The 14,479-nt window shown below is 37.2% G+C and overlaps 1 protein-coding gene across 2 annotated transcripts in view; it reads right to left on the minus strand.

Annotated features, from left to right (window-relative positions):
• Positions 1 to 14,479, minus strand: part of rad18 (RAD18 E3 ubiquitin protein ligase) — a 28,153-nt gene that overhangs the window by 11,942 nt on the left and 1,732 nt on the right. For both annotated transcript variants that reach the window (XM_035662038.1, XM_035662037.1), the window contains exons 3-10: positions 14,058 to 14,119; positions 13,808 to 13,878; positions 8,898 to 9,328; positions 8,369 to 8,468; positions 5,725 to 5,912; positions 5,132 to 5,202; positions 4,920 to 4,980; positions 647 to 778 (exon numbers count right to left, since the gene is read on the minus strand). In XM_035662038.1, coding sequence (XP_035517931.1) covers positions 647 to 778; positions 4,920 to 4,980; positions 5,132 to 5,202; positions 5,725 to 5,912; positions 8,369 to 8,468; positions 8,898 to 9,328; positions 13,808 to 13,878; positions 14,058 to 14,119 — 1,116 coding nt within the window. The remainder of the gene's footprint in view (positions 1 to 646; positions 779 to 4,919; positions 4,981 to 5,131; positions 5,203 to 5,724; positions 5,913 to 8,368; positions 8,469 to 8,897; positions 9,329 to 13,807; positions 13,879 to 14,057; positions 14,120 to 14,479) is intronic.

Genomic DNA, 14,479 nt, shown 5'->3' on the forward strand with positions numbered 1-14,479 from the left:
GAGCTGCCAAGTTCCCCTTTAAGTTGTAAAATCAATAAAGAAACATTAGAAAAGAAAATACAGATTTTTAGACTGAAAAGCACTGTTACCAGCACATGAAATAAGCTGAAATAATCTACAATATTTTAAGTTCCTTGTGCTAGTGTTGAAAGTCTTTCCACCTTACAATCCCTCTTTCCTTCTCCGCACTTCCTCTTTAACATTTGGTCAATTGTTTGCTGCATTTGCAGTTGTTTTCCAAAACAAGTCACACAAACACTGATTACAGTTATTGAATATTGTATCTTTATCCACTCTTGCCAGATGAGCACAACAATGGAGCACATGGTCATGTTGTGAATTTGACAAGGATGGAACAATGAATTTAGTGCACTTTTTCCCCCTACAAAACTCCCCCACACACACACTGGGGGTCACAACCCCATCAAGCTGTACTGCATGACTCATTTAGCATATTCTAACAAAATGTATCACAAAGCAATTCATTTGTAACTGTATTACAATAGGAAATTTTGTTTTGCAAAGACACAAGGGGGATTTGCAACAGGTTACCATTGGGATCAGGTGACTTGTGCTGAAGAGAGGCTTAAAAGACTCCTGTGGTTAGAGTATATTTTATTCCTCAAGGTAATAAGTGTTGCAGTACCTGCAGAGTGTGTATCTGGTGCATCTTCTCCTTCCACAATGACTTCCTGTTTGATACGAGTCTGTCTGGTGGTCTCTAGGCGACCCCTAACCTGGGCGATGAGGCGGGAAAAGTCGCTGCTGTGCTGCTTCCCTGCAGGCAAAATAGCATATGTAATGGAATAGGTAAAGGACACAATTTTGGAATTTCCTGCTGTATCTGAGGTATGCTCTACTCTGTACAGTATGATGTTTTGGAAAACATTAATATTTATAATGAATGTGGAGTACAGACTCATTTTTCTTCAATATCTGCAACACATCAAGCCAGTCATATTAATATTTTGACTTTGAAATGGCAAGACCCAACCTTGAAAGGTTGTATAGATTTAGGAAAATACAAGGTTTTATTCAACACCACAGATGCCAGCTCCAAGATGATATCCCTGTGGCAAGAAAAACATCCTTTTTTCTATTATAAAGGAGGCCAAACAAACAGTCATTGCAAAGACATTACAGCCAACTATGAATGGAAGTGGGCAAAAGAAGAACAGTTTTGGAAGTGATCCAAAAATAAATAAAAAAGGATTTAATCACTTTCAACAGAAATTCAGAGCATCTGCAAATCTGTGATGTTCACAAAAACAAATACAGGAGATCAGCAATTAACATGAGTGTGATCTAAATATCACCACTGCTACGTGAAAAGAAGTTCAGGATTGCCGTTTTGCAAAATTCACAGTTTCAAGAGGACGTACTAAATAATAAAATCTGAAGTTGATAGAAATAAAACTGAAGGAAAAGCCACAAACATGAGCTATAAGTTACAATTCTAGGGACACCACTGACAATGGCAGAATTTAATATGTAAACAATTAGGTTTCATTTCACTTGGAGGCAAAAAATGCTATTTTTTATTATGATCCTTACGAGTTGTTACCCTGGCAACACCTAATATTCCTGGGGTCCATATGTGTTTAAATGTTTCCATTAAAGCTGCTATTGGTAACTATGAGCAAGAATATTTAAATAGCAATCCAGCCCTCCCATTGTTTTAGCATGCACATATGGAAAACCTAATTAACTTTTTACCATTGCATTAATGAGTAGAGAAAGCCTTTTGTGACTTACAAGTCACGGGGACATCTCATGCACGTTCATTTCACAAGGGATGCAGCAGAACTAGTACACATAGCTTTAAAATGCACTCTATCCAGTATCATGAATCAGCCAGGTTAAAAAATGATCATCTAAGCCATATATAAGTAAAACTGAATGTCATGTATCCAGACTAAAGACTACAGGATAAAGTATAACAGTGGACATTGTTTTTTTTGTTTTTGTTTTCAAAGAATGCAGGGAAGCACATATACAGCTAAAACGACTCAGGGGCTCCTCTCATGAAGCAGGATTTCCAGGTTTTTCCTTTCGGTTATTCTGAGTTATGAGAATGTTTGTCTCACAACCAGCTACTGATTGTATTAATACTAAAAGAACATATTGTCACACTGAAGAAAAGGCTGCCAGCGCCCCGGTGGATTCGTTGTGTGTGTAGACGCGTGTGATGCTTTCACCTTCCTGTCTGCTCATTCACAATTCCTCATGCTGGCAGAGTGAGTCATCCACATCCCCCTCTGATAAATCAAGAGGTTATCACAGCAGTGCAGCTATTTATAGAACCCACCTCCTGTGAGTCACATCCATTTTTCAACCACTTTTAAAGTTAGCTCTACAGAGTTATTTCCAACATGATTTTCATCTCGTTTGACCATGACAACATGACTTTGGATAATGTTCTCTGATGCCACTGTTCTTGCTTGACCTCTGGTCTGAGGATAAAAGCACAGACCTGCTGTAGATTTCTGTGTATCTGTATGTTTGAGTGATTTCCTATGAGCTCTTAGCAAATGGAAAAAAATCTTAGACATGCACTTAATAGCCAAGTAACCCTACAAGTCATAATAACACTGGATGGCAAAAACCTAAGTCACCTCATTAGTTTTACATTTTCATTACACCCCTTGCTGCTAAATTACTCACTGAAGAGACAGCAATTCTGCTTGTTTCTGTTGCCGGTAATGTGCTGGAAGGTATATGAACCTGGCTCCTGGTGGAGGGCTGCTACACTGAATAAAATAAGATTGAGATTACAGCTGGGTGACACATTGAATACGCAATATCTTAATGATGTTTTAGAAGACACAAAAGTACGCAATATTATGAATATTGCCTCTTCAGTTTCCAGAGGAACAGTTTCTACTTCTCCACTGCAACAATTACTCAACTATGACAAAAATGTCTTGCAGTTTCAGTGACAGATTACCTCTCAAGCGAGATTCAGGTCTCTAGTGGAAAAATAAGGTTCTGTTTAAAAGCCTATGGTCTGATTTGGAAAACTGTCATCACAGGCTGTCATTAGGATATCCAAAGTGTATCTAATCTTAAGACCTCGTTTGAGACACCTATTTCTGAGACAAGGCTTCTAAAACCTTTGTGGCCACAGCTTGTGCCCTGCATTGTTCTGTGGGCAATAATTCAGGGGAGGTTTCTAAAAAAAAAATGGCCATGTTACAGTTTAAGGTATTCTAGGTAAAGAAAGGTAAAGAATTAAAAAGTAGAGGTGGGCCGTCACACCTGAAATGAAGGCCGTCACCGCTAACGTCAGACGAAATGAATACACTTTTATGTAATAAAACAAAAAGCTTCAGAGAAAAATAACAGTCAGTATTCCCCCTCTGTTAAAAAAATTCCTGGGGAAGTATTCAAATCTGAGGTGCTGCCTTCAATCCCTGTCCTTGTCTCATGAGTATGCGTGTGGGGGCAAAGCCAGCTTTATTTGTACAGCACCTTTCAAACAAAAGGCAGTTCCCGGAGAACACATAATACATAGAATAAATTAAAAAGGCAATGAAAGGGAAAATGAAACACAAGAAGATGAAATAGAATTCAATAAGTTAAAGTTATAGTGTTGTTTCAGGAAAGTTGTACTAGGCAGATGGAGTTGTAAATTCTGTTTATATCAGGTTAATAAAGTCTATTTGGTCTTAATTTTGGTTCTGTATGAAACAACCATCTTTGAAGCTAGTTCATAGAGAATATCTTAAATATTCAGATATATATGTATAACAAAAGTGAAAAGCTTAAAAGTTATTTTCTAGCTATGCTGCCTTGCCCTAATTGAGGCACAGATGTGCTGCATTCCCTGCTTATATTGGGGAATCTTGTCTTTAAAAGCAGTAGAGTCAATATGATTCACAGCTGCACACTCAGTCAAATAGGAGGACTGGATAGAGGAGCCCTTCTAAACGGAGCCGTAGTGTGTATCACTCCAGCAGAATGGAAAATCACACCAAAGCATTGTTTACTATAAGTGCTATTAAAATATATGTTGTTGAAAGCAACATTATGAACCATTTCAGTGAACACAAAATTGGTCAATTCAACCAGAATTCATAACCAAATTTATATTCTGGAGAGAAGTGGTCCATCTCTCTGAGATAACATCATTTTGCATTTCAGGTGTGTTTCTCTGCAGCTCGTCATGTTTTTCTACAGAAAACAGCATTCATACATTTTTCACTCAACTCATACACTGTGTGACAGTTGTGGCCATTCAGCTACTAAGCACAGAGGGTTAAAGTGTGATCTAGATCTTATTTTTCAGTAATGGTGTAAATGTATATGAGCAACATTAAAACTTTTTTTTTATCCAACAGGAGGTGATTATCATAAAATGTGTCCTTTTCTAATAATGTTCTAGATATAAACCGAGCGTACCCTGAGGCACTATTTGAAATGAGTCTGTAGCCTGGCTGTGCATAGGAAGAGGGAAATGAGACATGAGGTTGTAATTTCAGTAACAGCTATTACAGTTATTTATTTTTTTACTCCTCTGGGAGGACTTTCCCTGGTACTTTTTGTTATTTTGTACACATGGCAAAAATATTGTCAATATTGTTGTTATTTATTTATTTTTTTTCAAACCTTTTAACAGTGATCAAAAGTGGCTGGCTAGTTTGGTTCTCTTTCTGCAAAGCTGTTCGTTGCAGTTTTTTTAAACTACAAATGCATAATTTGGATTAGTTATTTCCTCACATGCCGGCGTAGACCGCTTATGCATATTGGCCATCAGCCAAGTCTGTATTCAATGCACCTTTTAACAGACTTCGTAAAGGTTATGCAAAACAGTTTCATCAGGTTACTTTTGTTGCCACCGTTTTTTATCCGTCAGCTTGATGAGTCAGACCCCTAAGGTGTTGACCAATTGATAGTGAGTGCAAAAAAAAATCACTTACTATAATTTGAATGCATCTCATCAATCTCCTTCTCAGAATGTTTCTTTGAGAACACCATGACCTACAAGAGATTTGTATTGACAAAAACATGTACATTAGCATTAATGTGCATCAATGAGAAAACAACTGCCCTATTTAATAATGATTTTAGATGATTTTTCATTTCATGTTTCTACTCAAAACAAACAACAGTTCAAGCCATTAGTACGTACAGGTTTGGCTTTCCCCTGCATTTGATTCCTCATCTTTTCATTGGCCTCCAACTCTTTGGCAATATCCTCAGCTGTTGACAGAGGAAAGAAAAATCTTCATTACTTTTGTAGTAATTCACAAATATTGCCCGTTATATGAATTGCGCTATCAAACACATAAAAAGGTTTTGACCCATGAGGACCCTGTTCAAAACTGAGGCCTACCTAGGGAAGCCAGTAGAGAAAAACATAACCTGTAAGATCAAATGTGTACATACATTTTCTGCGTAAAAAATGAACCGTCCCAGCTGGATGTTTACTTATCGGTTCAATATGAATTTGGTGGTTTTCTTGTTCATCTTCTAAATTAATGTGCATATTTGCTTTCAATGGGTACTGGTCGACCAATATGAGATTTCAATGGCCGAAAATCGCATTAAAAAGCTGGGCTGCCAATTGCTGATATATAATGCAGATATCAAAACCAAGAAAATCAATGACGACGCATACATTTCATTAAGACCAAAAACAGTAGCGCAAGTTACATTAGTCTATCTTCTGCAAACATTAAGTACAGTATCACACTCATGGTATAACAGACTAAATGCCTTCACCTGATCTTGGGTTTAGGGAATCACACTCGGCATTGTAGATGTGGACAAACTCCCGGTGTCTTTTGATCAGCTGGTCTCGAGAACCTTGCACTGAGAGATGGCACTCCTTCAGCCTCCTCTTCAGCTCCTGCAGGGAAAGCAAGTTGTACACCAACTTCCCCATTGGACGCCTCCCCTTGCCAAAGGAGCTGAAACAGACATGTCGACTAGTTTATTTGAGTAATCACCAGATATTACTTGATAATGCCTGATGGAGATATTTTTGAGCGCAGATGTAAACTTCTACGACTGTACTAAATAAAAGTCTTGACAAAATTATTATTATGGAAATGTCAACTTTATCATATAGATGAAGCAGTGGCCATTTCAGCTGGGCTCATAAATTGACATTAACTGATGGGAGTTGCCATTTGTCAGCCTGATGAAGGCACAAACCTCTGATCATCCATGGTTGTTATAATCAGACAAGGCAGTGAAATAGGCATTTTATTCCTTTTTTTTTTTTTTTTTGCCTTTGTCTAGTTATTAAGGTTGGTAGCAAGATCAATTCTCTTTGTGCTGGCTGGCTACATAAGGCCAGAATTAAAACCTCTGCAATTCATCATTGTGACATCAAGGTCTACTCCAGATTAAGATTTTGCACTGCTACACAAATATGACCAATCATTAACAGAACTTCGTAACGGCTGCGTGGGTCATTAATCATAATGATAAACTAAGTTTCAAAGGCCACTGACAAGGTTCAGTTTTCCTAAGTTATGTCACAGACCACGTCTTCAGCAAGATATGTAGCCTCCTAAGAACCAAGGAAAATAAGTGTCACCTAATTTCTCTTTTTTTGTGATTTCCTACCCTTTTTAGGGTTTTAGGGAGTTATTCAGATTTGTTTTTATTAAAAATTTTGTAGAATGTCTACTGTAGTGTGCTACAGGATCATTTTAGGGTAAAACAATATCCAAACTTAGAAGATAAAAAATTTAAGCGTTTTAAAGTCATTGGTCCAAAATAAAACCACAACAGGCTGATGCAGGTTTTGAATCACCTTACTAAGAAATTGCTATCTCATACGTTCTCCTGCCATACTCATAAGTACAAACTTTGTATTCTTGAGGCAATTTGCATATATTTCATGACAACACCTGGGAAATCCAATATTGGGTACCAATGTGTCTGAAAACATTTTGTGGGTGTAACATTACATGGAATTACCCCATTTACTGTAAAAATAGAATTTGTAGAATTTTTTTACCATGAATAACAGTAGTGGCTAATCACTGGAACTAAATAACACAAACATTGTTACTTTCTGGTCCACAGAGGACAATGCTATTTTCTGCTTGTTCCTGTATGTCTCTGTGTATGTGTCTGTATCTGTCGGCTCATCTCAGCCTCCTGCATCTTCTTCCTCTTCCTCACCGTCTTCTTCTATCACAGCTTCAAACTCATCCTCATCTCTGTCATCATCTGACGGGTCCACATCTGAATCTCCCTCACTAATCTTGTAAAGAATCCTTTCTGTTTCAGTTGCGTCTCCTACAACAATGTGGAGCCATTAAGTACATAAAGATAGTCCTGGTGTCCAGTTGACATTCATAATAGCTATTATTTCAAAACAAAGTAACTGATTTGAGAACTAAACATATTATTCCTGACATGTTAATAAACAAGAACATATATAATTATCATAGTAAAAAAAACAACAGATAAACAATATTGGATTTATCTCTCCTCTTTCTATAAAATGTGCTTGCTCCTATGTCATCCATTTTGAAAAGAAAGAAAGAAATAAAGAAAGCCAGGGTGTTTGCAGTACAACAGGGATTGATAAGAGTAGCTCAAAGAGTATAAGGTTATTCATGTGAACAAAATGTCCACTACAGAGGACACAAGTCAGTGTGGGCTGGGTCCCAGGAGGGCAGCATTGCTGTTAGTAATACTACCAATCTAGTAAGAGTTGCAGTAAATCTGCCATTGTAAACAAACAAAGTAAGCTTGTTAGCACTCAGGGCATTTAGTGTGCATGTCTTCAAGTTGCAAAGATAAAGCAAATAGTCATCCTTCTCCTACCTCATCTAGAAACAAACACAGGCACTTTCAGTGGAAACAAAATCTTAGACAGTGGAAAAGAACAGATGGCAGCAAAAGTGCATCCTAGCTAATACTGGAAACGGAGAGAAATTACTAGCCTAACTCAACCCTGAAAAAAAAAAATATTTCTTCTTCTTACATCATTGTCATGCAATCCAAACCCACTGCATACGTAAGTGGATTCATCCCAAACAGTCAACAAACCCCGTAGACAAATCTTAAATAGGTTTTCAGTTTCATAGATATGAATCTTTATTTGGCAACCCTATATGTAAACCGTCTGTCCGTTGTTGGTCCAGAAATGGCCCCAGCACACAACTGCTCTTAAAACCTCTACGTATCCCTACATTTTTCATTATTTAAAAAAAAAAAAAGAAACACACAATGCTTGAACCCTTGATCAGTGCATATTGCTACACTTCTCTCATCCCTCTAATCTTTGGAAAATCTATTAAATGTCTTTAACTTTTATCCCACCTCCCTATAGAGCATTACAGCTTGAGCAAACAATAGTAAAGAGCTTTTATTTAAGTAATCAGTTAAGTGGGTATTTTACCTCCGCAAGCTTTCCTTCTTCTCTCCTCTGGAAAGACACGTGTCCAAGTGCTTGTTGATAAACTGCTGGGACACACTGACAGAACACACAGGGCAGTCCACTGCAAAAAGATACACAAGATGATATTATTAACAGCTTAAATAAAAAAATAAAATAAAAAAAATCCTTTACTTAAGGGCCATTTTGAGTTTTGCTTTTTTGCTCCTTAAGCTAACCTTTCTTTTAAGGAACATACTGGGTCTTTTATCCCTATTACATATGAGAACTTTGTAGCATCCGACCGACCCTAAATATACCAACAGGACGTTTTCAAACTAGCTCCTGCTCACAACTGCATCACTATGACACAAAAATGACTTTTGACAAAAACTAAAAGTGGCTTAGTGTAATGGATTTCCCATACCAAGCAAAATTAAAGAATCAGCAAATTGGTTCCAGGTCACAGTTACCGTAATTGTTCATTGTGAGTTAATAGACCAGTTAGATGGGATGATACAGCCTTTTTAAACTAGAGGGAGAAAAGTTTCACCTTTGGGCACAGGCTTTATGTCTTGTGATGGTGACGAGGAATGCGCCATCTCAACCAAAGTGCTGATACTGTGTGAGCCTCTGTCCTCCTGTTTGACTGACATCAAACCCTGGATAGATGCTTCCTCCACATCCATCGGCTCTTCCTTCACAACTACTGGAAGTTGAGTGGTTGCTGAATGTAGGTCGGCGTCATTTGCATTGTGGGTGCGTGCAGTCTGTATTTTTCCCCGCTGAATACATTGAGCGACAGAACTTTCTTGCTGGGTTTCTTTAGTCGGGGATGGTTTAGGCCTCTTTTGGAAAAACTGACTCAAAACAGAGATGTTACACTTCTGGCCTTTCTCTCTGGGAGTTTTGCATTTGACAGCTGAAGCTGGGGTCTTTGGCGATATTGGAGGAGAGTCAAAATTTGCTTTTGACAACTCCTGCCTGGAAAAAGAAGAAAGGCAAAGTGAAAACGTGTGCAGTATATGATTTAGACATGCAGATAACTATTTCCTTTTTCGAAAGTTTAAAAAAAAAAAGCATTCTGATACACAAAGTAGCATGTTTTACCTTTTTCACAAAACAACTAATTATTTACCTAAAAAACACTGATTAGCACAACTAAAGTATATTAGAGACCCCCTTAAAAACCATCTCTATTAAAAGAGAAGAAGTATGTGCCAATAAATTCTGTTGACAGTAAAGTAAGCCCATTGACAATAACTGCACCTGCTCAATTATCTTGCTCTTTTTCTACTCAGCGAGGAAAAGTAGACACTTTGGCTACAGTCTTGGAAATGTGGAAAGCAAACAAATTGCAGCTGGGCCATTACTTGGCAATAAAATGGAACCAATGAGGTGTGTGATGTTCTGCTTTCCATATCTAAAACTTATTTGTGCTTATTGTCCCCATTAGAGCAGGTTCACAGACATTCACACACACACTTGCCGAAGTCGCTTTGCACAAATGTGGAAACAACTGACAAAAACATTTTAACCGCTCAACTTTCTAATGCGACAAATTATCAAGCTAAATAGTATATTTAGAGAAGGTAAGGACTTTTTTCTTTAAATGATGAAGTACCAAAACCTCCACAAACAACAAAGTGAAAGGTTCCAGGTCAAGTAGGGACATTTAACCCTACCAAAATTGTAGCTTATTGTATACTTTTAAAGATACATGCACTGTTACTTAACTGCACTGTTACTCAACACAACCTGTATAATTCAAATGTACCACATTATATCACCTTAAATTATAGCCATTAGTTGTAACTGTTTCTGCCTCATTTGAGCAAACAGGGTTTTTTTCCATCACTTTATTATGTCAGATGGTCTTAAATACAACTGTACCGCAGCAGTTTACTGGCTGTTGCCACTGGTAACACACTAGCCAGAGGAGCTACTCAGACTATATTTTTAGAAGATTTAGTACATATTTAGTACACCGTGTTTAAAACTGGTAACACACATTATACCATAATTACGTCGTGACAGACTGGTAGTATTTCAATACCATGATTCAGAAAGCTGCATGACAATTTTGTTACCTCTAATGTGTGTGAATTCCTGTTTCCTCTATAGTATGTAAATGGTGCGAACAATCAGCTAAACAAGGACTCTTCAGATCACCAGAGTAATTCAATTTCAAGTGACTTCAAAGTGCCTTTTGTGAAGCACTAAACAAACACCTCTTTAAATATTCAACATTATCAACCAGGGAGATAATGGAAATATCAATAGAAACATTTAACCATTTCTAGGATTGTAAGTGAACACAGTAACAGAGTACTTATTCCCATTTTTATTGCCTTATTCCAGCATTTGCACGACGACAGATTCCAATACTCCTCTTCAAAAATAAACTTCAAAAGGCAATTCACTCATTGATTGAAGACTCATTGATCTTCCTAGACCTATAGTGACCAAAAGACCCAAAAGCAAATCAATACCATCTACTTAATTACACAGACTAATTGAATTTAAATTGTCCATTTAGATTGATTCCTTCTTCAATGTGAAGAATAACCTTTTGTAATTACAAATTAGTGTTAATGGCAAAGATATCTACTATTGCACCTTTAAAGCTGGATGCTAGTGACCTTAAACACACATGCTGACCCACACTCATTTGGAAACCCTCTGAGACGTACAAGTTTTATAATATGAAAATTTTTTGACCAAAGTTCTCACACTTCTCACAATGTACAATATTTTCAACAATTACTCAACCCTAAAATTTCATTTAAACATACTGTACTTCAATGACGATGACAAATGTATATCAAAACATGTTCTTGGCTGTATTTAAAGCACATAAAAATGAAATGTAAAAATTAAAACATTTTAATAATTAAAATTATTCACCGGTTTATTGGGAGAGAGAGAAATAGACTGAACTGCAATAAGGCACAGATGCTTATCAAAAAACATTGGTATCTGTATCGGCCAAATTGCTATTTGAAATATCGCTTTCTGCACAGAATTTCATAATTGGTGTATCCTTTGAAAAAGTAATAGAGCAAATAATACCCATAGACTGAAAGCCAGATGATGGACCATTATGAGAGAAGGAAACAACGTGCACTACAACAAAAAAGAGCAGAATCAATTATTTGTCTGACGTTTTAATGTGTACAAGCTCCATTTCTACCTGAATAAATTAGTTTACAGAGTGAGAAGAGAGACTACAATGTAGCTGTTACTCTGATAATATAAATGTGTGGCACTGTGATAACAGCTAATGGTTTGCTGGAGAAATAGGCCTCTGGTTTAATGGTAGTAAATTAGTGCCATCAGCTACCCAGTGCAGTGATTTCACAGGGAGAAATGTGAGTGACCCAATGACAGAAGCAATCCACAAACACTTGCTAAAGCAGAAAACTTAGCAACCACATGGTCAGATGCAAGAGGGACTCAAGTATATTTTCCTGTATGACTCTGTACAGACACGATTTTACACAGGCCCAACATCGAAACCTATAAACAGAAATAGTTGTCAAATGTTTATTTATTTCAAAGCAAAAGGAACTAATCCAAGACTAAATTGTTTGAGACAAGTCTATCGTTACATAACAACAACACTTTATGACGGAGTCACCTATCAAGGAATCCCATTTTTCAGACACTCGACAGGAAATTAAAAAACGTAGGAAAGAGCAGCTGCGAAAGCCACTCATTCGTAACAGTGATGACAATCAGAAGGTCTACGGTTAGAAGGGAGACCTTTCAGAGCGTTGATAACATTGAGGTGATTGATGAAAGGGAGAAACATCATGGCTTATTGACCGATAACAGTGCTCGGACATTATATCAACATGAGCCCAGACATTGAAGAAACAATTCTGATGAGTTTAGTTTGAGTTTGTTTTTTCCCAGGGAAAATGCCCACTGATTATCGGAAATGAGTCAGAGTTAGGCAGGCTTATTTTCATCTATTTTGCCTCAGGAAATGGATAGATATGGATAGATACAAAACACGGATAACTCTCCAGCCTCCATTTCCAAAACAGCAAGAGCAAAGCAAAATATATATCCTACCCTTCCTAAGGAGATGTGTGTTCTTTCGTTTGTTTGCGTCATTATTTCTATATTAGCACAGATAAAAGACTCTCAAAGACACAGAGTGGGGGATTATATTATAAGAAATATGTCCCTAAACCAACAGGGATAAATAATCCCAGAGGCTAGGGTGACCTATTGAATCTTGATATTGTACATTTCACTTTATTTCTCCTAACGTGACAATGCAGAAAAACCGCCCAACATGTATCAGTCTGCCTAAGACAACAAAAGAGTGCAAGCACACGGCTAGCTGTACCCATGTGACCAGTGCTACTAATAACAGAACACTCAACTCGAAAGGAAATACCTTCCTACACTGTGATTAATAGAGGTGGAGAAAGAAAAAAAATACAAAAATTTACCAAAACATTTCCTTTAGAACTGCTCTGGGACACCGCCCCCTACGCCTACAATGCAGTTGTAATGAAAAAATAATATCAGCCCTAAAGCTACACAACACACAGAAGTGCAATACAAGGAAAACCTTGAATGACCTCAGCTGATGAAAACAATATCCCCATTTGATTTACAGAAAATCCTTAAATCAGAAGTAGATTACTGGGAGACAATTACAAGTGTTTCTCTAATGCTGGGAAATTGAAGTAAACCGGTTCCCTTGTAGACATTCTGTAATCTCAACAACAGGATCCCATGAATCACCACGGTAGTTATTTCTCTCTTCAATACTTAGAACCATAATGATACAAACTGGAGAGAGGCTCAGGTGACACACCTGTGTTCATGACGAATAGGTTTTACAGGGATTGTGATTTAAGTCTTATTTCCTGATCTTTTTATTATTCTGTTGGTCTATCTCTGGGGGCAAAATAATTCTAAATAATGACACTAAAAACTATTGTATGCTGCAGACGACGGTATAGATTTAATTATTTAGACCCTTGCTCTGCATTTGTGCTGGAGTGCATAAGGACAAACGTATACTTGGATTTAATAGTACTTAAAGGGTGCTCCGATCAGTCACTCTAATTAGTTTGATCAGCGATCTCTATAAACGATGATCAGAAAAGCCAATCAGCTGACGCATTTATTTTATTATTCAGTCTTTGACATATAGATTTACTAGGGCAGACCGCTGGTATATAAACGGTCAGTCTTGTTTTAAAATGTTCACTGCTTGTATTGACAGCAGTACCCTGAATTCAAAACAGATATGAAAACAGCATTTTGTTCAATATGTAGGTTGATTCATGCAATTTTACATTTATCATTCACCCTGTTAATAATACTGTTTTGAAAAACACCTCTACTTGTGATACAGGATGCACTCTGGTCCTTTACCAGAGAACGTTCTGATACTTTCAGACAGTTTAGTTGTAACCATTTATAATGTTACATTACCTTGCAGATTGAAAGTTTACGACCAAGTCATCCAGTAAACGGTTGTTTCTTAGATCTTGTTCTGTTGCTTGCTAAAAGGAAAAGAAGAGGGGAGTTGTGAAGTAAATCTGCCACCTTAATCAAATCAATACAATTAATTAGAGATGATGACGCTGATGATGCTGCAACTGAGACATCTTTATTGAGGTTATTAATTATGCAAATGCAACTTGGGAGCATAACTATGCATTAGAGTTAAGTTCATACTTACTGTATTGCAAAGTGGACACTGCAACTTATAAGAAAGAAATTTTCTGATGCACAAGGAGCAAACTGTAAAATGAAAAGCAAACAGGTAATATAATAAGATAAGGTAATTATCAGTGAGCCAGCAGGTAGGTCATTTCCTTTCTTTCATCAAAGTTTTTATTTAGTGACAATTTGGATCGAACAATACAACGTGTTCTCTCTTGTGCGCAACTGTATACGATCCACATGAGGACGGTGGTCTATGGTGGCTCAAACACAAAGCAACATTCAGAAGCAAAAAGGATTCAAAAGCATGCAAAGTCCATAGACACAAACAGATGCAGGCAACCTAAAATAAACTTGCTTCAACTTAAGCAAGGAACTCACTTGATATTAACACAGAGAAACCAGCAGGATCCAGTGTATGGAAGCGAATCGTGACCA

Source organism: Morone saxatilis, unplaced genomic scaffold, assembly GCF_004916995.1.
Source record: "Morone saxatilis isolate NCDOM2014 unplaced genomic scaffold, NCSU_SB_2.0 Contig18, whole genome shotgun sequence".
NCBI classification, from domain to species: domain Eukaryota; kingdom Metazoa; phylum Chordata; class Actinopteri; family Moronidae; genus Morone; species Morone saxatilis.